This window comes from Siniperca chuatsi, linkage group LG10, assembly GCF_020085105.1.
Source record: "Siniperca chuatsi isolate FFG_IHB_CAS linkage group LG10, ASM2008510v1, whole genome shotgun sequence".
Classification (NCBI taxonomy): domain Eukaryota; kingdom Metazoa; phylum Chordata; class Actinopteri; order Centrarchiformes; family Sinipercidae; genus Siniperca; species Siniperca chuatsi.
The window spans coordinates 20,994,980-21,020,405 of NC_058051.1; the positions used below are offsets into that span (position 1 = coordinate 20,994,980).

General features: G+C 39.7%; 3 protein-coding genes across 4 annotated transcripts; 1 reads left to right on the forward strand and 2 right to left on the reverse strand.

The window, feature by feature from the left end:
* The first annotated feature begins 1,029 nt into the window (after positions 1-1,029).
* On the forward strand, positions 1,030-3,721 carry mrps25 (mitochondrial ribosomal protein S25). The gene is made up of 4 exons (XM_044211950.1): positions 1,030-1,262; positions 2,446-2,552; positions 2,663-2,750; positions 3,151-3,721. The coding sequence occupies exons 1-4, from the start codon at positions 1,129-1,131 to the stop codon at positions 3,338-3,340; spliced, it is 519 nt and encodes a 172-aa protein (XP_044067885.1). The 5' UTR covers positions 1,030-1,128; the 3' UTR covers positions 3,341-3,721.
* A 147-nt stretch (positions 3,722-3,868) lies between these two features.
* Positions 3,869-12,554, reverse strand: LOC122883372 (rabenosyn-5). 2 transcript variants are annotated; one of them, XM_044211948.1, is made up of 12 exons: positions 12,391-12,554; positions 11,117-11,402; positions 10,474-10,608; positions 10,193-10,293; positions 10,046-10,091; positions 9,729-9,890; positions 9,362-9,624; positions 9,096-9,166; positions 8,874-8,960; positions 8,666-8,768; positions 7,635-7,739; positions 3,869-7,539 (listed from the first exon to the last, which is right to left on the reverse strand). In XM_044211948.1, exons 2-12 carry the CDS (start codon positions 11,277-11,279, stop codon positions 6,418-6,420), a joined length of 2,358 nt encoding a protein of 785 aa, XP_044067883.1. In that variant the 5' UTR covers positions 11,280-11,402; positions 12,391-12,554; the 3' UTR covers positions 3,869-6,417. The 2 variants fall into 2 exon arrangements, with proteins under 2 accessions (XP_044067883.1, XP_044067884.1); XM_044211949.1 differs by having other exon boundaries at positions 3,869-7,530; positions 12,391-12,552.
* Positions 12,555-14,480: 1,926 nt separating this feature from the next.
* On the reverse strand, positions 14,481-17,042 carry trh (thyrotropin-releasing hormone). The gene is made up of 3 exons (XM_044211951.1): positions 16,921-17,042; positions 16,204-16,427; positions 14,481-15,771 (listed from the first exon to the last, which is right to left on the reverse strand). Exons 2-3 carry the CDS (start codon positions 16,391-16,393, stop codon positions 15,188-15,190), a joined length of 774 nt encoding a protein of 257 aa, XP_044067886.1. The 5' UTR covers positions 16,394-16,427; positions 16,921-17,042; the 3' UTR covers positions 14,481-15,187.
* Positions 17,043-25,426: the final 8,384 nt, after the last annotated feature.

Here is a 25,426-nt window from a genome sequence, read left to right on the forward strand (position 1 = left end):
TCACTAAATTGCATGTGTATTATCTGATTTATTTGTTAATATCATTACTGTGATTGGATGTAAAACTTCCTGCTTCAAATGCAACCAGTAACTTAACTCATTTCTTATTTGAAATGTTTATTACTGTTAACACTATCACCCCTCCCCGGCCCCTTTCACACACACTCCAGCTTTAGCTAATGCAGTGTTCACTTTGTGAGAAATTGAGGGGACAGGGCATGTGGTGACAAATAGTTGTTCCTAAGTTACATTTTTGCTTGGTCTTGACTCGGTTTTGCCCTGCCTTGGTCTTGACTTGGTCTCAACCCCTCAAAGTCTTGGTCTTGTCTTGGTCTCAATACACTCTGGTCTTGGACATGACTTGGTCTCGGTTTACGTGGTCTTGACTACAACACTTTTCTTTCTAATAACTTCTTTGCAATGGACATCATATAAGGTGAGGTGTCCATAAACAATGCTAAATGCATTAACTTGAGAATCTCCACACTACCTTCCATTACAAATAGACATACGGCTCAGAAGGAATGGGAGAAGAAAAGTATTGCAAGTGAACACAAAACTTATTGCGAGGGAATGCAAAAGTAGTTCTCAAAAAATTTCTCGCCATGACCTTTAGGGGGCTCCGTAGAAAAGTACTTGTCAGAGAAACGTGCTGTCAATATAAACATCAAGGATGTTGCTATCTTATTCTACTGCTCTCTGAACAACTCAAAACCTCAATTCATTGTAAAGATTTACATTGTTATTATAGAAGATTTGATGTCTCAGCAAAAAGCCAATATTAAGATTTTTTTCTCACAGATGTGGACAGAAAAGCTTTTAAACACATTAAATATTTATCTGAATGTGGGATTTTAACATTGTGGCATTACATTCATTACAACTTTTTCCTTTAATTGATTTATTTTATTTCTCAGTTGTCTTTCTTCTTACACTGGTAAATAGTGTTACTTGTCTATATGTTGTTCTAGCAATAAAGAGGTGGAAACAAGGAAGTATTTGTCGCTCCTCGGTTGCTCGGGTAAAACGGCTTTCAACGTCATCAAAAGGCGCCTCTCCGTGTGCTGTGCGACTCCAGGGGCAGAGTGCTTTCAAATGGTATTTTGTAAATAAAACAAGGCCTTTAAAATGCCTATGAAAGGAAGGTTTCCGATCAGGAGGACTCTGGAATACCTCCAGAAGGGCGACATCATCTTTAAAAACAGAGTGAAGATCATGACGGTCAATTACAACACACATGGAGAGCTCAGCGACGGAGCAAGGTCAGAGCTAACAACAACTAGCCAAGACACATTTGCAGCGAAACAACGCAACTAAGTACCACCACCACCACTTTTATTCCAGTGACCTAAAATCACTATGAACAGGTGGCGGCAGTAATTCTGTTAATCACAGTTTCACATTATAATATTTCATAGAATACATGTACATAGCTATTACTATGAAACGTGGCATGGACTTAAATGTCAGTGCTGTGAGTATAGGGCTGTCACTAATGATTATTTCCATGATCTATAATTGTGCTGATTATTTTGTCGATTGATCGGTTAATTGTTTGGCCTATAAAATGTTGAATGTTGTAGTGAAAAATGCCCTTCACGTTTTCCAACGTCTTCAAATTACTTGTTTTTTCTGAAAAAAAAAAACAGTTTCCTATTATAGAAGACAAAGAAAAGCCGCAACGTTTCAGATTAGAGAAGCTGGAACCAGAGATTTTTTTTTGGCATAAGCGTAATTAACGTTAAACGATTATCAAAATAGATGCCAATTCATTTTCTGTTGATTGACTAATAGATCAATCAACTAATCCACCATCCACAGCTCTAATTTGTTTTGCTGATTTTACCCCCAGATCAAGTCTTCTGACTATCTAGCCATCTAGCTGTCACGTCTATTTTCATGCACAAGAACAATTAAGTAATTAAGTCTCCTCTTAAGTCCATCTAAAAACACTTACGACAGGTAGCAGTAGTGTCCATGTATAATTTAGTGAATCTTTTATGTATTGAAGTAGTATTTCACATGATTACAATTCAGAATGTATGTAAATAAATATTACAGTAGATAATTACATGAGACAATGTTCAAAGATCATGAGTAATCATCAGATTATTAATGAGACATATTTTTTCAGTTTCCTTGACAAGATCAAATAACTTCAGAAAACTCTCTTAAGTCAGTGCAGCCTTTAAGACTGTTGCTATAATAATAATAGCATAATGCAAATAATAAAAAATTAAAAAATTATGGGATAGTAGGGTAAATAAAATGCTGGTGGTTTGGTCCATTGAACCATGAAGAATTTTGAAAAGATGAACTTGGAATTTAAAAATGTACCACTTGAGTTGAAGTTTGCTTCTCAAAAAGGCACTATTTAAAGAAAGTCAGGCTGCCTGTTATGTGAAGCTGTTCTAAAATTGTGAACTTTCTCCCTGTGTTTTGCAGAAAGTTTGTGTTCTTCAATATTCCTCAGATTCAGTACAAAAACCCATGGGTCCAAATAATGCTGTTCAAAAATATGACACCATCACCGTTCTTGAAGTTCTACCTGGGTGTGTAGCTTTGCAGTGTTTGACCTGTATTATTATTATTGTTGTTGTTGTTATTATTATTGTTCTGTATTGTTTCAAGCTTGGGCTGATCTCCTCTGTCTGTTTTGCAGATGACGGGGAGCAAGTTCTGGTGGATGTGGAAGGGGGGGACCACAAACAAATTTCACAACATGTGAAGAAGATTTTGGGCAAATCAGAGTAAGATATTCAGTTATTGCGAGTTCAGTGTGGACCGTGTTTCATGACCCCTACATGACTATGCTTGTTTGTCATTAGAGCTGGTTGATATTAAATAAATCAAATATTAAATACTTTTGACTATGTATGTTGGTATTGAAAATGTGATTGGTGCTCATGATGTTTACACACACGTTTTTCAAAGATTATAAGTAATGTGAATATAATTTTTCATTTCACTTGGTAAGATAAAAAAACTTAATTGAGATTCAGCCTGTAAGACCAGGTAAAGATAACATGGAAATTATATCACAATAAGCTATTGTATTACTTTTTAAAATGTCTGCTGTGAAAAAGGCCCATTCCTGCAGTGACCAGATGAGTTATAAATGTATTTATTTTACTCCCTCTCTGTTTACAGAGAAGTGTTACAAGCGGAGGCTCGAGCCAAAATGCAGGCCTCCAACCCCGCCAACTTTGGGCCAAAAAAGTACTGTCTGAGGGAGTGTATCTGTGAAGTGGAGGGCCAGGTGCCGTGTCCTGGCACCACGCCACTGCCCAAGGAGATGACAGGCAAATATCGAGCCCAGATGGCAGCGTCACAGGAGTGAGAAGCTGAGTTGACTGTTGTAGATTCATTGGACAGTATTGCGGCATTGTGATGTTAGGTTTGATTTTGTACGATTACATAAAAGGACTACCACATTGCATATTTTGATGTAAATATGTGTAACTATATGGGTCCTATTATGCTGTGTGCATTTTAAGATTGTCATTGGCTGAACTGAGACCTTCCAGTCCACCGTAAGCAGCAGGAACCTGTCAACACACGATGTTGTTTGGGCAGTCAATACATTGGTCCAGGTTTGGATAACTTGACGTCACACCTGGTGTGACCTGGTTGAAGAATCCACACATCTGGATGCGATTTACATCTAGCACAGTGACGACACTGCAATGTAAACATTCAAATAAAAACTAATTTGCCTGTGCGGCTGTAGTTGTCGCTCTATGTAAAACAAACAAATGAAAAATCTAAAATAATCATTATTACAATATTTTCATGTGACGCAGGATCAAGTTGAGATTGATTAGACACAGTGTCACCAGATTTATGACAAGAACGAGAAATGCAAACATTTTACAGAGACAACTTTTTTTTTTTTATTGGTGCTGAGATGGAATTTTCTAAAGTTAATAAATTGATGTCTGTGTGTCCAAAATGTTTTAATTGTGCAATTATAGTTTTAAATGCAGACGTGTTAAGCAAATTAGCTAAAATCAACTGCTTACACACATTAAGAAGCTCCTCGAGTTATTCACACTGTCACAAAACATTTACAGTGTCACATGTTTGGCTTAAAATCTGTGGACGTCGCAGATAAGCAGGGCGAAATCAACAGACATCACAAAACACTGTTTTTGTCTCTAAAGAGAAATAATGACATTCTGACTGACAGGAAAGCACTATGACATATTCATGTAAGGACTTAGCAGCGCTGTGAGTGATAATACTTGCTGGCATTCATGTAGTGTTATTTATCTGACAAAAAAACCCCTTAAGTCCAAAATGTTGTTTTGACCTAAGATTTTAGTTGATCTTGCAATGTCCCTTTCAAATAGTATTTAGTATGTTCATGGTGAGTGCAGGGTGAATATACTTCTTAGATGAAACCACTGAACGGATAACATGCTTTACATACAGATCTAGGCCGACAGCATGGAACAGCAACGACATATTGAGAGATTTTATCAGTATGTCAAAATGTATACTGTAGTAGCTCGATAGAAAGACCAGCGTCAAACAGCACTTCAAAGACACGCGGACATGAATCATGCAACCCAAGTGCTCAGTTGGATCAGTCGTGCCACTGTAAACAATAAGATCACAACCTTTAGGGGTCGCACAGTAGGATGTGGAAAACACTTTGTTCTCTTGGCTCACTGGCATTTAAGATGCTTTAAAAAAAAATAAAAATAAAGATCTAAAATGCAACCATGCCAAGGCCAACGTGACACAGACAGGACGCACAAAAAAGTGATTAATGAAGCAAAACTGCTTGAGTACAACTTTCATCTAAACCATGCAGACAGACAGAGAAAGTGTCACTTAACAGGGACAGGTTAACATGTTCATTTGAATTCAGTTTTACAGAAAAAGCAACTTTAACTGAAAAAGAAATTAGCAAGTGTTAAAACAAATACTTCAATTAAAGATTAGAAGCCTTTTTCCTTCTGATAATGTCATAAGTCAGTACGAGTGACAGTTACATAAGAGCAATGGGAATGGCTTGATTCTGTGTAATGTGCCTTTAATTTCCCTCTTATAAATCTGACAAAGCAGTCACAGGCTCTGCCGACTTGTGACTGAATTAGTAATTTAAGGCTGTGATTACATTTTAATGTATAACAATTTATGTAATGATCAGTTTCCTTCAAAGACTAGGCTGCACAAATATGGTCATATAAGTCTAATTCCATTTGTTTCTCATTAAATTATCACATAGGTGTTTTGTCTGAGTGTTGTTAATGGCCCAGTTAGAACAGTTATGCATGGTTTGGTTCTTTGGTATTAGTTCAATGAACAGCAGGAATTTCAATTACCACAAATAAACTAAAGTTGTAAAACGAGATGCCTCTAATATCAACAGAATTAAAGGGGAACTCCACTGATTTTACACATCAAAGTCTGTTTACAGGTCTTGGGGACTGCTACTGCATATGTGAAAAAGTTAGTTTGAAGCCTTTTTGTTGCTCCAGAGGGAGCTGCGTAAAATCTGATGAATTTCCTCAAGTCAGCATCAGCTGGGGCTGAAGACTACAAGTTTTAAAATGAAACAAATTCTGGGGGTGTGGAGTTAGAAAGAAGTGCTTATTAAACTTCTGCAGCCTGCTTGAGGCTACATTTGCTGCTACCAGCATAACAAACCTGAAGTGTCGGCCGTCAAGTTGCATTTTAGCTAATTATGCACCAGGTTTTGACAAGAAGAATGCATGGAATAAAAATGATATCATCTCTGGTTCTACTGCATACATTTTTATCCTTTGTTAAAAAACTGTCCATTGTGAGTTCAACAATGTTAAATCGGTGGAGTATTCTGTTAATTTAATTTGGCAAAAATTTTAATTAAATTAAATAAATTTATTGTTCAACCATAGATTTTATATCGTGCATCAATTGCTTCATGGCTCCCATTTGATCACTTTGACTTTGTTCTTGGCTTCTGCCAGAGAGCCAAATCATACATCCTGACCTCCACAAGACCACAGCCACACTGAACTCAAACAACAATCTGACTGTCACATTAAAAAATGTGGCAAAAGTGGCATTCTTCTGTCTTCCATTGTTCGTGTTTGTGCTGATACAACAGGGTTAATATCTTCAGCAACATGCCTGTACAAATGAATTTTTACTTGCAGTGCTTAAAAACTGTGCATGATCATATAGGCACCAAACCCCTGTGACCCTGTGCAGGATTAGTGGTTTAGAAAGATGTTTGGAAATTAACAGTCGGTCCAGACTACTGAACTCTAGTACATATTTAATTTTGGGACTAACCTAATCTTTTTGTGGTGCAGCAGACCTCACCCAAACTAAAACCAGTGGGCTCATTAGTCATGTAAAGTGAGCTAGCCTTGCAGGACTTGGTAAGTAGCAGGTAATCAGGGGGATTTTGAGGGAAATGTGTCAGTGCTTCTTTTTCTTCTGTTCCTGTAAGGTGTGCTGTAGCTCTCTGAGGTTCTCTGACAGGAGCTCCACCTCGTCGAGACGGCCACTGAGCTTGGCGTCAAAAATGTAGGCCCTAATGTTGTCAATCTGCTGCAGTAGCAGTTCCTCCTCTATCATGTCCACGTCAGGCAAAACGTTGTCATCGTCCCCCTCAAAGGGATTGGTCGAGACTCCTGGAGAATTCCCAGAAGCCTCCAGGAAGGGGTTACCTGTATCAGTATGGTCGTCCTCCTCAAAGGGGTTGCCAGGTGCGGGCTCACCATGTACGGTCTCAGCCTGTTTGTCCTCCTCAACATTTTCATCTTCATCGAATGGGTTGTATTCTTTCTTTCCATTGGTTACCTCTTTGTGCTCCCTCTTTATGTCCTCAAAGAAGGGATTGGATGGATCCTCTTCAATGGGAGTAGAGTCCTCTTCATCGAAAGGGTTTAAGGGGGTAGTGTTCTGTCCTTCACCACCAGGGGGGGTTACATGCCCCCCTAAGCTCCTCAACCTGGGAGGTGACTCCTCCTGGCTTGTGAGAGCAGGGAATGCTCTTACAGAGGATGGACTCCTTTCAGCTTTAGGAGTCAGGTCCTCTGCTGCAGTGTCTTCCTCTCCTTGGAAGCCCCCTGCCGGACTGATATCCAGAGACCTCTCCCAGGTGATGGGAGGCTGGGTGGAGCCCACAGTGGAGCCCCAATTCTCCCTCTCCTCCCTTTCCCGGACTTCCAGACGATGGAACTCCCCCTGCTGCAAGCTCTCCTCCTTAGCCAGCTTCTGGGAGAGTGCGATGGCCAGGCTGGTCTGCTGCTGGTCGTATTCATCCTGCAGCTGACGCAAGTTCTCCTCCAACATGGCTACCTCATCTGTCCTCTGGGCCTCCCGTGCCTGACGAAGGAATGACTGTATGTTCTCAATCTGCTGCAGGAGGGGGTCCTCCAGTTCGTAGCGTGCATGGGCAGAGTCTGCAGAGGGCAACCAACCACCAGCTTTGGTCATGCGTGGAGCTCTAGGGGCCTGCGACAGCTCTCCATTGGTACTGGGAGGTGGACGGTTTTTCTCAGACTCCTGCCTCCTCTTCAGGGTCTCCTGGGATGCCCGTTGAGCAGGGAAAATATATATGAAGAATAAACATTTAGTAACTTGTTTTGTGTATGAAAAATCAACACAGAAGTATCAGTACACAATCTTACCAGTCTCTCTTGTTGGACTCTCTTCTCTTGTTCCTGTTTCCTCTTTTCTTTCAGCTCTTCATATTTCTCCTTAGTAGGTAAAGACATGAGACCTAACAGCTTCTCCTGAAACAGGGAGGATACGAAGAATGGGTGAATTCAGGGAAAGAAAGGATCAAAAGGAGCATGGCATACAGAAATACTGTATAAATGTAACTAGTGATCTAGGGGAGGTGGGGTGATTTCAATATTGCCTGTGCTGGTCAGTGATTTCACCATGTCTGTTATTTTTACCTTCCATCCCTGTAATAATTATGGCCCCAATTACTGTTTTTCAACAATTTCTCTGGTCCTCCCATAAGTTAAGTCTAGTCTGGAGAGAAACTTTGCATTTTAAAAGTGTGTCTGAGGTTTTATACACAGAGCTCTGTTTACTGCTTCTGAGTTTCATCAGCTCAGCGCACAGTGTGACAACTTAAGTAGAAAAGGATTTTAATAAACAGATCACTCGTTAACATCAGTCAACTCATACAATGAAGGAAAAAGTGACAAATCCAAGACAATCTCATCAAATGTTGTTGGCTGTTGCAGTGTCATGTTAGAGGTGATTCTGCTTTGCTGGTCTACCTTTGTGTAGCTGAACTGGTTTTATGTGTAGTGAGCAACGTGTATTTCACACTGCTGCAGATACAAGTCCTTTTCTTACTGTAAAAGCACAGCCTAATCGACACTCAGAAAAAAACATATTAGCAGTGTGCAACTGTCTGTGTTAATAATTAAGTTGCAGCTAAATAATTACCAGTAAATAATATTAATATTAAAAATATTACTAAGCCCACTGTTGATGACGGTCACATGGTCCCGCAGCATATCATTGTCTATTACTGAACCAGCTCCTGTATTTTGCCAGTAGCTAAAATGCCAACTGGAGCGACGACTTGTATTATGAGGGGGGAGGGGAAATATTTTGTTTCTCCAACTCCCCACGTAATATTTATTCTCTCCGAATGGGGCTTACGTCTTTTTTTGTTGTTGTCTGAACTTGGTCTCACCTGGACAAATAGCGTGGCTGTATAGCGGACCATCCTCTGCAGCTGGAGGGCCTTTGGATGCGGTGGTGGATCATCTTTTGCTCTTAGTGTTAAAATCCTCTTACTGAGAAGAAAACACACAACTCCATGTGATTTTTTTTTTGTAAAGACAAACATGACAGAAGACTTCTGTTCAGTTTTGAAAGACTCATTTAGGACTGACATCTACCTCAGGGCATCGATTAGTTCGTAGTATTTCTGTACTTCCAGTCTCAGTCCACCAGCAGTGTCAAGATTGTATGTGGTTTCTCCGGCACTGTGAAAGCATAGAGTCATGACAGTAAACAACAGTCTCTCAAATCAAAGATCCAAAGATTATTTCTCATATCAGAGATGCTTATTAAATAATAATTATTATTTATAATTATAAAAAAAAGGGGGGGGGCCTTACTTTAGAGACTCAGCCATTCTGATGTATTCTGGAGCCCTTTCATCCACCTTCTCCATGCACATCCTCAGCCTCTGACAGGAAGACAAGTTTTGAGCAAGTGAACAACAGGAAACCCCAAAAGACAAACACTGAATGACGGGAAGGATACAACAGTGTAAACTCAAGGCAGCTTGAGCACTACTAGTGGGAACAGAAGAAGAGACAGATTGTGAAAAATGTAGTGATCCCTGTTCACTTTTAACTATGAGATAGTTTGATGTACCAACCTCGTAAAGTTTCACTATATCCGGCACGTGGTCCTTCTCTTCCAACTTCTGCTGTATCTTCAGCAGTGTGTCCATACAGTGGTGACAGCAGCGAATCTTCTCGTCGTCCTTTTCCTCCAGCATGGAGGTAACGCTGCTCAGGCTGCTGATGCTGCCTCTCCTGGAGCCCATCCCACTGCCTCCACCTCCTGCTGGAGGAGACTGGGACTGAACGGGGCTTCCAGGTACACACAGGGCCTCTCGTGTGCCATTAATCAGCTTTTCTGTGAACAGACAAAAGGCGAACATATCACAGCATTGAGACACATGACTTCAACTAGCTTTATGATGATTTCCTCTAGTTTGCAAGGGTTTTGTTCATACGTACGAGCCAAAGGTAAGGGTACAAATTCCATGCACCTCCTACACATGATGGACCCACAGAGGCGACAGTGGTGCCGCCTGTTCCGAATGTTGAACTTGTTTCCACAGTCGGGACAGAACGGGACATCTGAGTCATTCACCCATGACACCACTGACTTCTCAATGGCTATAAAGGAGGATGAACACTCATTAATTTATCAGAATCAGAAATACTTTATTGATCCCCGAGGGGAAACTCTTTAATATTTATAATATTAAATAAATCATATTTATATAGACTGAGAGGAGGCAGACTTGTAATGAAAACACACGTGGACAAACCTCTGATTTTGGCGGCATCTGAGTTGATCCTGTCAAATGATGTCAACTGAAACAACAGTTTTCATGTTAAATGAGTTGGCACAGTTAAGCAACAGCAGGAAGAAAATTATGGTGTGAATGAGTTGTGATATGCTCTTGTAAGCACACCTTTTCCAGTCTGATGATGAGCTTGTTGACCTCAATGACATAGTGATCTATCCTGGCTGCCCGGTGTTTTTTAAAGAAGTCCAGGTGACTTCTGGTTGCTCCTGGAAAAACAAAGAGAAAAGAATACCGTAAGACGGGTTGCTGCTTAAAGGCCTTCTCAGTCACTTATCACAATTATCAAATTTTATCCAAATTCTATGAAATAAGCAAGCCAACAAACAAAAAGGTGGAGGGTGGAGATTTATTTACACCCAGTTTACAGTCCAGTTTCCCAGTCTCACCCAGTTCCTGAGGCTCCCACATGTAGGGGTCCACTCCACCATAGTAGAAGGACTCATAACTGCCTGTATCCGGTCTGTCATCTCCATCTCTTTTCAGCAGCTTGTCTTTGGCTTTCTTTGCCTTCTGAACCAAACCTGTGCATAAAGAAAATTAGGACAAAACTACCTCCATGTGTGGAAAATGCAGAAAGGATATTATTTATACATGAGCTGATGTATGTATATTTTGCATATGCCTAGTCCACAAGAACATCCACTAATTTCCAGTTACATTATTAATCTGAACTAGATACAAATCAGAGCTTACCCCCTTGCATGCCTGTTTCCAACTAAGATTCTTCCTCTCCACAATTCATCATTTTCCTGTTTCATCTATTGTCCCTCCCTTAGAAGCTGCAGCAGAATATGTTGCCAGTTCATCCTGGCAACAATTCCCCCTGCTCCAACACTGCAGTGCCCTCAAATTCAAATTGTACTCCTTAAAACTGCTTTTTAAAAAGGAAGCCACACTGTCTTTATGCTACACTAAACTGTACAGAGTTATTTTTGTTTCTTTTTGCTCTGTTTTGCACTAGAACATGATAAGACTCAAATGGCATGGTGGATGTGAGTGGAGTCCACAAGTACAATTAATGGGACTCACTTTTGAGCTGTCCTCTAACATGGCGGTCATCCCCAGAGTGCTCCTCTTCATAGTGGTCTTGGAGTTGGTAGAATGACTGAAGGTCCTTCAGGCAAAGTGGGCAAAGAAAGCCCTCCTTCACTTCACCTGTGCCCTCAAAGGGGGATGGATAACTGGAGGCCATGACAGTGGTCGTTTGGAGAAGAGATGCAAGGTGGGAGATTCTTGCTTTGGTCCACACATGCTAATATGGGGTGTGAGACCCACCCCATATTAGCTCCATCATGCCAGAGAAAAACATGGGACACTGAAGAGCAGGACAAAGCAGATTGAGGCTACATATATTTAACAAAATTCATATATGAAATTCCAGATACTTTGTGGAATTAAAATGTGTACCAGTTTGCACAGAAATCCGACACATATTTAAACATGTGTTCTGGTTTCAATGTCAATTTCAACCACGTTTGGTCATTTATCCAAACCTAATAATGCATCATTCTCTGCAATGACCCAATGTGACTTTTATGTGATCAAAACATGGGAGGCAAGAGTGTCAGGGCAGCGTCACAGCAATATCTGACAGACACACTAAATTAGAGAGGATTGTGAAACTGAAATATATTACATTTCTTACTTGGTATATTAGAATATAATTGGGGTTATTACACCTGCATAGATTTAGCTAATAATCATGCAATGTTTCTCTCATGAGTGAAGTAACGAAGGTTCAATTTTACACTCACTGCTGCAAAGCTGCATGTCCTTTTTTTTGTTATAGCTAACAAGCTAACGTTACTGCAGACAGTTTTATGAGTTGCACAAATCTTACACATCAAACATTTAACAATGATTAGAGTTACTTAACGTTACATGTTTTCTTGATCTCGTGCACATTAAAATTAACCTACATTAGGTTTTAAAGCTAAATTTGTTACCAGATAACGTTAGCTAAGAGTTTATACACCTAACCCAATGTATATCCAACCCACGCAGTCAGTGAAATACAAACCTAACTAGACGATGAGTATTTACTTTTCTGACTGCAAGCGAGCACAATCTAATTTGATATTTGCATATTAACTAACCAACTGCTAAAGTTATATTGTTTAATATTTGGGTAACATTGGCCGCCGTTATTGCAACGTTAGCTAGAGAATGCTAACAGCAGGTCTCGCTTTCTTTAGCCAACGTTTCGCCAATTTCGTCGTGCAAAATACGGGGATAAATAACTTCCAACTTCACAAAAACAAATACTCGCGGACTTATCAACACGATGGATCGTTTATACTTACAAATTCATACAACAATAACTGTGTGGTTGACAGTTAAGCTTCTCTTTGACAGCTCGACAACACCAGCTGCAGCAGCAGCAGCAGCCCTGCCTGGTCATGTGATTAGCACTCAGTCTGTAAAGGAAGAGAAGAGGGACAAATGGTACGAAACACACGCGAACTGGACTTCACTGTCCATCACAACACTTGACCACAATGTACAGCCTATATGGTGTTGTGTTACTAGAATATGCTCTACTGTGTCTTTTTCATGACACTGATCACAATGACCTTTTGGATGTTTTCCCATAATGAAAAGTGTAGGCCCACTGTTAAGGTTTCTTTGTCCAATTCTCAGCTTATTGTCATTTATTCTTTCATGTTAGTTCCCTTCTTCCCATACCTACTTTATTTTGGATTTCATCCTTTTATTGCGTTATCCCATACTGTTGCCACTGTTGATTTGCTTTTCCCCTCTGATTTTGAAAGTCTAATATTCATTGCAACAATTTCTTTTTTGATTGCTTCTTTTGTCTGCTTTTTCGTTTCCAGGAACACCTGAATGTACCACATGAATGTGATATTTTCCCTTGCCTAACTATTCTTGAATTGGTGAACAAGAGTTCATAATGCAGATCCTGATGATTACTGGCTGTACTACTGTTTAATGCCATTGTGTCATTGTATTTCTTCCTGTACTTCTTATTTGTTTGATTCTGCCTTTGTTTTCTGTCTACTGTTAATAAGCCTCTTTAAAACCTAAACATGAGCAGTTCATGCTGCAAAAGTTTGCCATGACTAATGGAGTGTGCTTACTGTGAGCTCAGTTATGTTGGCAAATGCAAGGTTGGTGTGTAAGGCAGGAAACTTCCCCAGGAACCTCACTGTGTGTCAGTTGGTATGGGACAATTTAATTAATTGTAAATTTGTTCAGAAATATGTACAACTGAAAGGATAAGAGCCTTAAGGTGGATCCTGCGTTATTACCTAACCCTGATGCTCCGTGTGTGTGCAGTGTAGAGCGGCCCTGTTTCAAAATCTAGTTTTAAGACCTCACAGTATATAGTTTTAGCCTAAGGCTCAGTTTCTGTGGCTCACAATTAAAATGCCATGTGTAGTGCGCCCCGTGCACTTTAGTTATTGGTTACCTGATGGCAACAGGGTACATACACAATGCACAGAGAATAGGAGGAATAAGAGGTCAATGAGGGCCCAAAGCTCATTTTTGCCCAGGGGCCCCCTAGTCAGTCATGAGCAAATTAAAATATAATTGGTAGGACTTTCTCAGTGGTTCTCAATCTGGGGGTCAGATGATTGAATGTGTAAGAAAGAAAAAATATTTCTGTTACATAAAATTATCTTTAATGTAATAGAATTCATTTTGAATTTTCAGAGATTTGTTTATTTTTTTGTTGAGAAATCCTGCATAGTTTTACCTTTTTCAGACCTCTGAAAACCCCTTCAAATCTAAAAAGAAATATCAGTCTTCGGTTAAACTGCTGAAAACTCACATCCACATGCGATGAAGGGTCACAGGTAGACTTTGCTTCATTTTAAGGGCGCACAAACCAAAGATATTGGAAACCACTCATCTACACTATTCACAGAGTAATTGAAGTGTGTGTGTGTGTGTGTGTGTGTGTGTGTGTGTGTGTTTATCTAAATGATATCTATTGCATGTCGCCTTCTGTCCTTGAGGCATCTCATGTAGTCGGAAATAGTTCATGCATGAAATATAATTCATCTGAAATTGTTCATCCTGTATATTAGATAATGAGTTTGTCAATGCACTGAACCCTGAGCACAACCGCTGGAGTTGAAAGTTGTGTGTGTGTTTCAGTGGAGCATCTCTACCATTAAGTCTCCTTCTCTAACTCATGTGTTTGATGATTCATTTGCATATTGATCAGGCCTGTGGACAGCTGCTCCCAAGGCTCTGATGGAATGAGCCCAATTAAAGTGAGAGGAGGATACCTGACACACTCTAAAGGCAGGGTGACTGCTTTGTTGGACTACACACTAATTAGAGCTATAGTTGGGTTGAATAAACAGTTTAATAGACTTTAATAGTGCACCAGCGTGTGCATTTACTGCAACTAAAGCAAACCATACATTTTTACCAATGCATTTTATTGTCCAACAAAAACATTGGTGGTTGACTTTAAGGCAAAGGTAGCTTTTAATTTACAACAATAGGTTAAATAAACTTAATCCATGCAATAATGTGTAGAAAAATAATCAATGAGACATTTTATTTGCTGTGATATTCATCATAGTTTACATAAGTAGAAAAGAATGAATCACAAATCAATAAATGAAGGAATTTCCTATGCAAAGCTGTAAACGTTAGCCACTTTGATCATATTTCAAGCATGTACTGTACTGACAAGTGCATGTTGCCTCACAGAGGCAACATCCAAAAGTCAGTAGACTAATGCTTTCATTCTTCAGTAGCCTAATTAACGGAATGAATACTAAATAAATATAATAATAACTCATTAATAAAGTTCAACTTAGGGCACGCACTCTCATGAAAACCTTATTTACAGCGATATAGCCAGTTTGGAGGACAATTACGCACAGGCTCTCCAAAGAAAAAACAACAGCAGATAAATGTTTTGCGATGATACAGTAACTTCCTGCCAAAGAAAAACTGTAGCACAAAAGGTTAAATGATGTAAATTATTTTTTCATTTTTAATAATTCATTATGGTCACTTAATTTACACATTTATTTGTTTACAATAAAGCAGTACGCGCACACCATATTTTTGCTTAACCTACTCTCCATCCACTAAATCCTCCTCGGGTGCAAACCTTTAACCCGGGTGTTGTCTCTTCTCCTCGGCATGACTCTTGTTAATGTTGTCTAAAAAGTCGAGCAGCAAACTGGTCTTGCTGCAGCTCGTAGGGTCCAATACATCACATGGGCTGTTTGTGCCTAAATCCGGATTGGAGTTATCCCAAATCCGTTTTCCTGGGTGCTGACGCTTTTCCAACTCGGCGAGGTCTTCGTCTCCATCTGCATCCGCATCCCAGTCCCCATCGCCGTCCTCATCCTGGGGATGGCGCTTACCTGGATGCTGGCGTTTGCTGTGTAGCACCAGGTAGCGTTTGCCCGGGTGCTGTCGTTTTGAAAGTTCACTCAGGAGCATTACGGGGTTTTCTGAAATCTGTCCCGTCGTGAAGCGCTTTCCCGGGTGCTGCCTTTTCTGGAGCTCCATGAACGAGTGCACTTCATCTTCGCGTTTGCCCGGGTGTTGTCTCTTTTGAACATCCAAGTACTGTTCATCCTCGTCTTCTTCTCTCCTCCCCGGATGCTGCCGCTTCTCCAAATCCTCGTTGTATCTCTTACCGGGATGCTGTCGTTTTGTTACCCATTCTGTTTGAGAGGAAGATCCCTCTGGAGAAAGGAAAACATCATTTAGATTACTTCAAGTAGCCCCAAGTCTACTTTAAGTATCCCTTTACTGCAAAGATGTGTTTCCCCAGCTTGTCTATGTCGTGCGTAAACTGCGCATAAATTAATGTAATTGGTGGTCCATATTCCTTGCATTATATTAAATTGGAAGAAGATTCATTGCCATTTTCATGTTTTAAAACTTTAAAAACATTATTTTTTTATGTTTATTTATAATTATCTAACTGGAAAACATCCAACGTCTCAATGAGCCCACATATCAATATAATGGTAGTGGGAAATTAAATTTAAGGGGTTTTTTTTAGGTTTTAAACTGAAAATGAAACATTTTTACTTACTTTATGGCACTATTTTACGCCATATCAATCGTTCTTGGGTCACCTGTCAAATTGATCCAAGACACATTTTACGCACCGTTTCTGCCGTCTTCATCCTGCATCTTTTTGAGAATGGACCGTAACAGGAGACCTTCTGCTCTTTGTAGTATGATGTCGTCTATGTTCCTTCGGTCCGTCTCATCCTCATCAGGGATGCCCTGTCCTCCAGACACGGTCAAGTTGCAGACCACGAGAGAAGCCAAGATGAGCAGACATGTCCACTTCATGGTAATGTAGTCGGTCTTCTGTTGAAGAAATAGACTGTGGTCGATGGGAAATATATTATAGAGATTTTTAAATTAATATGGGGGCAAGGTGAACTCAACATATGGCTGCGCTGCAGTGAGTATATTTCTTACGTTATTTGATTCAATATAGAGACCCGAAGCCTTATTTTTGTGAAAAGAAATGTAAAACAATCGGAGGAGATAGTGTGTCAAGTGCAAATTGCAACTTGTTTCAATATGTTAAGAGCCGTTTTCTTAAAACGGATTGCTGTCATTTAATTCTGATCCGTTACAAGTTCTTGTAAAATCTTAAAACAAATTTAATTTAATTTCACCGCAGTAGCAGCGTTTAAAACTTGTTTTACAGGAAGAAAAGCTGAATGGCATGCTGCCTGCAAACCCTTTCGAAATAAATTTGAATAACGCATAATAAATTTGACCTACCCAGATATGATGAAGCTGAAACACTAACACAAAAGATAGATTTACTTTGTATAAGTGCTTTTCTTAAAGTGCGTCAGACTCACCTAGGAAGTATCCAAATTCTCCTCTTTCTCAGCCTCTGTTGAGCGCACTGCCTGCAGTGATGATAGTAGCTCTCAGCAGCGGTTGGTGACCCGTAAAGGCCAAGTCTAGAGGTATGAGCAGATAACTTTCCGCCTCAGCATTTATACTAACCGGTCACTGTCGTCACAACAACGCGGGAGTCATTTTTCAGGATCCCTCGTCCCCACTGATGTCACCAAGTCGTGCGCAACTCGATGTGGTGAATGATCGACCTATAGGGGCCGCTGCCCAACATGTTGTTTGAAAAACAAATAAACGCTTTTGAGTTTGAGATAGACAGCAGACACTAGTACACGATGACTGGATAAGAACAATTTAGACTAATGCACAAGCCTTTGTTCACACTAAGTTTTCTAATCCGTTTTCTTGAAAGTTAAAAATCTTTTATTTTGCGTGGATAAATACAGTTTCATTTATTTATAATCTTTCATATTGAGTATGAGTCTCCTTACAACAGGTTTCTATGTTTTTTATTGCTGTTCGCCACTTAGATGACGACATAAATGGTCTGAGTATCGTAACAAAAAATCTGGTGTCTCTTATGGGGCGCCAGTAAGGGCTGCAGAGACATGCATTCATATTTTCATAAATACCCTAAGGTCACAGGACTCAGGAGGGAGAGCTGAATCCATCTGGTTCTTCTGAGCACAAATAATGTATTTTCTGGTCACGATGCAGCACAGACACGGATCTAACAAGTTTTACATGGAGTGGGAGCAGGGGATTTTGACTTAGTAGGTTATAAAGTAACCAGAAAAACAAACTGTGGTGACTTCTGAAGCCAGTTTTAATGTATATTAATGTGAGTTTTACTCAAGTACAAATTTGACATACTTATACTTTATTTGAGTAGGCCTATTTCAATTTTCTGGTATTTTGTACTTCTACTCAACTACAATATTGTACCGTTTACTCCACAACATTTATCTGACAACTGGAGTTGCTGGTTACTTTGCAGAATTAAGATCTTTCATTTAAAAAAACACATGAAGAACTTTTAAAATATGATGCATTGTAAAAAATTTAACAGTATATACAATTAGAAACGACTGGCTGATTAATCGATTAGCCAATTAGTCAATTACCAGAAAATTAATCTGCAGCTGTTTTGATAATTGATTGATCAAGAAAATAATCACAGATTTATCCATAATGAAAATAATAATTAGTTGCATCTCTATAAACAATAGTTCAAACTATCTCCACCTCATCTAGCTACAACAGTAAAATGCTGCTGACATGTTAATGCCTGAGTAATAATAATCCAATGGAAACAGTCACAGGGGCAATTTGTCTGCATTGTGTACTTTTACTTTTGATACTTTAAAGTATATTTTCCTGATAATATTTCTTTACTTTTACTTAAGTAACATTCTGAATGCAGGACCTTTACTTATAATGGAATTTTTTACAGTGCGGTACTTTTACTTAAGTAAAGAATCTGAGTAGCTACTTCTTTCACCACTGGTCAATTTTGGTTACATTGGGTTAATGATTCAAGCAGCATTATCTCTGCAGGTGATGACACAAAGTGTTCTCTCTCCACCCAGACACCTCTGATATGATTTGCTGAGGTTTAACAGTGCAGATTTCTGCTGTCTGAAAAAGATCTATTTCCAACTGTCTATTTCTGTGCAGACGGAAGTGTGTCAGTATCAGCTTGAGATCGCCACAAAAACACACCATCGACATGGAAGTGGATGCAAACACACAGTGTTCATCTCAGCTGGACGTCAGATCAGTGGTGGTTGGTGAGTTCGCTTGAGTACTGGTGCACAACCCTTTTTGCCGAAAGTTGGCAGGTTAATTACAAGAAAGTAATTCAATTGTGGAAAACAACAACTGTGGATGTGGATGCAACTGTGTGGATTCCTGTTGAGAAAAGAAGTAGCTTTTTAGGAGATTTGGCCCTCATCAACCTTATGTTGTTGAGCACCACTGAACTAAAGTATGAGACTTCTCAAATAAGTCACATAAGTCTCAATCCAAATCTCACCAAAAATATCTGTATGAAACTATCTGTAGATCTTGTCCATTATGCAGAGTTATATCCCTTCACTGCCTGGATGAACTCCTACATAGTCAGTGGTGAATGTCGGCGTGAATTGAATTGACCGTGTAATGCTATAATTACTTGCTTTCAGCGTGCGGTCACGTCCAATACTTCAAGCGGGTTCAGGCTCCTGGAGAGCCTGCTGTTAAAAACATCAAATCCATGGTGGAAATCATTTGGTATGTTTAATGACCGATTTTTATTGAATAGTGTCTAGTGTCACTTATAAATATGATGTGTCTCATTTTCCTTTGTGAGTAAACGGATAGCAATCTCTGTTTGACATTCTCTCTAATGATGAATTGACAATAAATTATGTCAATCTCCTCTCAAAAAGTGAGTTTGGTGAGAGTATTAACAATTTAGTTAGCGTTTAAAGGGATGGAGTTTGGGTGATTTTAAGTGGGGTTGTATGAGGTGTTTATCCATAGTCAGTGTATTACCTACAGTAGAATGCAGTCGGCAGGTACCCAGTTCGGAGAAGCAAAGCATTGGGAAACTAAGCAATGCATTGCTGTGGACAGGGTCAGCTGCAGACCGTATTTTTGCCACCTAAAAGAAGGCCCACCTAAAATAATCTATATCAGTTTAAGCTATATTTAGAATATTTTCATTGCCTTACCTTACCTCACTGTAAGGCTGTGATTAAAATACTGCACACACACAAAAAGCTCGCTATCAGAGTCTTTCAGAGCTGGGAAATCATAACAATTAGTATTCTAGTCAGCATTATGTACCTCATGTACAGAGGAAGAGAACAGGTTAAGTATATGCCCTATGCGGTGGGAGAAAATAATAAGACTCATTAGCCTCTGTCCTCTGTTTACTCTTGCTGGTGTTAATTATATATCTTTTAAAGTCATGATGAACTTCTTCAGTGTGTAAAGGAAGTTCTGCAAAGCGTGCCTTCCTGTCATCCTGTATGTTTACCCAGATTAATGCTGTACAGATTAATGCCTGTATCAAAAAGTGAGATTAGGGCGTTAGCAGCTATCTTTGGGTTTAACTCAGGTTTTCTAGTGTCTTTTAACCAGGTTAGATCACCATGGTAACCTACAGTATGCTGCACAGATTGTGAACAGTAATTCATTCCACAATTTAGGTACCATGACAGCAAATGCAGTTACCCTTGGTTGCAAATCTAGAAATAGGAGCTGCAAGAAGAGCATTTTCTGTGGAGCTCAGTGTGCACCCTCGTCCATATGGACTCAGTAGGTCAGAGATATAGCTTGGAGCTAACTCATTTAACGCTTTGTAAGTGATTAATAGAATTTTGATCTGTATTCTGGAAGCAATGGGAAGCCAAAGAAGGGATGCTAAAACTGGGGTTGGTGTTCGTCTCTTCTTGTGGTTCTAGTTAAAAGTAGAGCTGCTGCAGTGACAGTTGTAGATGCTTTTATTCTCTTTTACATTCCTTCACTACAGCTCAGGGTAAATTGGTCAGTATTAAATATTTTTAGACTCAATGAGATGATAATTGTTCAAGGGGAACTCCACCAATTTTATCCCGTGAAGACTACTAGTTTGAAAATAAGAAGTGATGTTACCAGCCCGCTGTAGCCAGCTCCTCACCCCTGCTTGAGGCTAGCAGCTCAAGGCAACATTAGCCACCACTAGCATAACACTCAGGAATCTCTGACCAAACTCTCGGCAGTCAGGTTGCACTGTGGGCAATCTAGGTGCCATGTTTTGACAAGAAAGAAGAATGTGTGGAATAAAAAACCTATTAAATATCTCTGGTTCTGCTGCATCGATTTTCATGCAAACATGCACCCTGTGTTGTAGCTTCTTCTTCTATTCTAGTTGTGTGCAGCTCATGAGACTGAAACATTTTCCTCAGTAACTTAGTGCTTAATGATCCCTGCAGCCTTCCTCCTCGTTCTTTCAGTTCTGGGAAGTCAAAGGCAGTTGTGGTGAAAAAATCCCAACAAGCATGGAGCAACATTAGCATTCATTTGGAGTCGTTTTTCAGGCTAAGTCCAATATTCACTCTCTTTTAGCTCTGTTTTTGATTTTCTAGGGGAAATGTCTGGCTCTGTAACCACTAAATGCTCCTCTACGTTCACCAGTTAGTTGCTAACTTTACCATTTGGTGCTGAGCAAGTAACGTACAGTGGGTTTTTAAAGCTTTTTCGCTGAAAACAGCTGCCTGTTGGAGACTGTCCACCCATAGAAAAAGACAATATTAGTTGTTTCAGCAAGTGTCCCATAACGACATATATTTACGTTCAACTGACAACTTTAATAGAAGAGACTGCTGTTCGTTTCCTGTTTCTGTCAACATAAACCAGGATCAAGATCATTCCCTAACCTGAACTAAGTACTTATTTTAACCCAAAACCTAACCTATTCTAATCAAAGCCTTGTCATGTCATAAAACAGATTCATTTTTCGACAGCAATTTGTAACAGTTTTGGAAGGCACTGACAAATGATGTTGTTCTGCCAATATCAGATCAGGAAACACTTCTATGTGTTGTTCTAAAAGGCAGTTACAAACGTAGTTTGTTGTTTAATTTTGAGGACTTGTTGGCCTGCTCCGGCTGGAAACAAGGGTGATGAGAGCGGTGAGAGTGAACCAAAACAGTAAAGTTGCAACCTGTAAAACCTAAACAATGAGCTGAAAGATGCTAAAACGCTTTGTAGAGCAGAGGGAAACTGTCGTGATAATTATCTGTGGGTTCGTTACCAAGAATGACCTCTTTCACATTACATGTAGTCAACTAACCCATTGTTAATATAAAAATATTTATTACAGCAGGTTTAAATTGACAATAATGCAATCAGAGGGTAGCAGGTGGCTTTAGCAACCATGAAGTTTATACTGTAACCATGCTGCAGTAAGCCATAAACCACAGTGGGGAACAATGCCTCTTAGCAGTTCTAAAATCACATTGAGGCACAGCCTCTCATGACTTATGGCTTAATAATTTTCTAGTATTTATTTCAATACTTGGATGATGTTTTTGTTACATTAAAACTGATTGGTTCAGAAAAGGAGAGTCATTAAAAAAAGACTTCAAGTTCAGTTAAAGTCCTGAAAGTAGAGAGTGGATCTGTCGACAGGTGAAATCCAACACCTCTGTGTTCATAGACACTTCAGGCCAAAGCAGTCAGAGGTGGCAAGTTAAAAGAAAAGACATCTGACTGGGACAGCAGGGGTGTGTAAGAAGTGTAGAGTAGGAGTAGCAGAAAACAAAGCGACACAAACAAATAAATAAACAAATGGAAAAGTGAGTGTGTGTCGATGGTGTGATAACCCTGTCCCCCAAAAGTGACACAGGCCTGACAGGGGTCACTGCGGCAGGGAATGAGTGACAGCTTACAGGGTGCGCTGGTGGAGATGGCTGACTGGAAGTGTGTGTGTGTGTGTGTGTGTGTGTGTGTGTGTGTGTGTGTGTGTGTGTGTGTGTGTTTAAGGGGAGTGTGTCACAGGTCAGTAAAACAGACTCAGCTTTAGTGGCCGAATTGTTGTCTTTGTCTTGCATGTTAATATTATGCAGAAATGCAAAGGGAAACTTCTCAGTAGTGATTCTTTCCAGTTGAAATATTTTGTCACGTTCATTCAGATTTACTGCTTCATAGTTGTGCATGATTTGTTTTGTATGAATGGTTTCTTATTACTGTTTCTCTTCAATAGACATATTTTTTGGACGTTCACAAGACAAATGATACAGTATATTTTAATATATTAAATATATTTTAGTTGATAAATTACTACACAAATGAATGTGAGTTCTCACCTGAGGTGATTGTTTACCCTTTATGCTCCGTCAGAGAGCTGTGCCAGTTGACTGGTTGGAGTTGTTGGAGAATAATCTTTGACCTGCTGTGCTTAGTGGGTGTCCATCACAGCGGGTAATGGATCAAGTGAAACCATGCTTGTCATGCAACTAAAAATTAAACATTTAGAAAACCATTTATTAATCAAGACTGCATTAGAGAATTTGGACAAAAATGAAGCAAAGCTCTTCACACAGTGGGATATTCACATTTAGCCTATTTAGCCTTCACATGCATATTTACAAAAGTTTTATTCATTTCTCACAAGTGCCAAATCCAGAAGTAACTGTCATGAGTGTCATTGGATATCAGAAAGTTCCCTTTTTTACCCAACTATTCTCTCTTCTCTTGTGATTTTTCTTTTGCCATTTTGTGCCTAGAAATCTAAAATCAGCACTCAAACTCTGAAACCTGGGTTTGTTTCTGTACCCATATTGACTAATGCCTTATTTCCTCATTTTTCATCACACAGAACAGTTAGTTGGAGTCGCAATATACACACACAGAGACAGACATAGGCACAAACACACACAGGCACAGATGCAGCAGGAGAGAAAGAGGATTTTGCATGATTTATTTTCAAATTTCATCTCTGTCTTTAGCTGTGTGTCTGTTGCCCTGAGAATCCCATTATCTCTCAATAACCTGTGAGGCGCCTGTGTGTTTCTTCACCCGGAGACCATGATTAGTCCACTACTACCACATGCTACAGCTCACTTATCATCGCGCGCCCCCCTCCCCCCTTCCCTCCGTGTCTGTCCTCCTTCATCTTCGCAGCCCTCCATCACAGTCAGGTAGTGTCTGGGACTAGCCGTAATCATGGTAGATTGAGCTGATCTTTCAGTCTCACACTGGGCGGGAATGGTAGATGTAAGGTTTTAAAAATATTTCATTGAAAAAAAACTCCATCTTATCAAGCCATTTGTCTATAACTAAGTCCTAAAACCCCAATTTTCTTAACACAAATGAATAAAAAACATGCCAGTTTAGTAAGTTTAGTTTATTATTTCGACCTCTCAGCCTGATAATCAGACTGAATTGTCATTTCATTTCACTTAATCATTCATTAGAATCACTATTTGAATCGCTGAAAATATCAGAGATGTGGGCAGTCATTCAGAGGTGTGGGACCAGGCTATTAACCCATTGCCAATACAAATAAACTTGTTCAAGAATATTTGAGAATCAAGTGTCAATTTTCTTGATACCAATGCAATGATTGGCTTTATCTGTCTTGTTCTAAGATGCTAACACTTTTTTTTAAATTATTGTTGAAACCAGTCAATTTGTGTACAGAACGGGCTGCAGAGATTTTCACTTGTTTTAAGAAACTAGGGCTTTTAGGACTCACTAAGACAAATTGGGTTGTTATGCAGTGTGGTTTGGCTGGATTGCCCAAGAACCAAGGAGACTTTTGCTGTGTACTTGAAAGGTGACAGTCCAGCAATGTTTCAGCATCATATTATATTATTGTACAGCCTGCAACTTTACTGTTTTGGCTCACTTTCATAGCATTGTTTTCCTTAGCTTTAGCAGGCAGCTATTTTCGGTGCAAAAGTCAGACTGCCACCAAACGGCAGACAGACTAAAACAACTAAACAGCAGTTAAAGAGCCACATATTTCCCTCAGTCAGTAGTGACCAAAGCAGAGCTAAACGGAGAGTAATGTTGGACTTACATTCCAAATGAATGCTAATGTTGCTCTATATCTGCTGGATGTGTTAACAAGTAACATGCCGTTTATGGTCCTCAGTGGCTGTGTGGGAATGCGTGAGGATGTAACAGGATAGTGATGTGCTACCAGTATATCTCTATCAGCGCATGCAGAAAAATGTAGCTGTGAGTTGTTTGCCGTCACATGCAAACCATCCATCATGCGTAAGTAACCACGGGGGATGGCAGACACACACTGAGTCCTTCTCTAGTATCCCATCCTGAACATCCTTTAGCTTAGTTAATCTAATTGGGGAAAATGGTAGGCAGCTGCAAAGCATATTAAAAGTATATTTATCACCAAGTGTAAATGCCACAACATGCAAATGCTGTTATCTTCCTCTGCACAGGATGAAGCAGTTATGTCAAATCTATTGCACACACTCTGAGAAAAATACTTCCACTGCAGGACGGCTCATCAGAAATGCTATGAACTACATTATCTGCAAAAGTAAAGATGAAATCTGGAGGTCTCCATACCTCATACCATGCTACTATGACTTAGACTATTACCACTACTTTGACCCATCAGCCTTCAGTTATGACACGTTTCTTAGAAAACCCCCCGATAGAAGCACTTTGCAAAGTTTCGGACAAGACATTACTGTATGTCGTACTTTAGTTTTTCACCCCAGGGTCTAAAGGGAGAATTAATGTCCTCGAAGGAAAGAGCATATTGGTTTGAAGCAGAGAGGCAAAATCCAAAAAGTGTGATATATTGGTGGGGAGAGGTGCGCATGAGTTCATGGGCAGCACAGTTTTGGGCAAGCTGGAGCTTATGGACAGACTTTGCAGGGGGCCAGAGGAGATAGAATTATACCAATCATTTCTTGGTGTTATAAAAATAAATAACAGTGTATAGTATACAAGTCTGTACTAGCTCTAACTGCAGAAACCAACAAAAAGAGTTAGATTTTT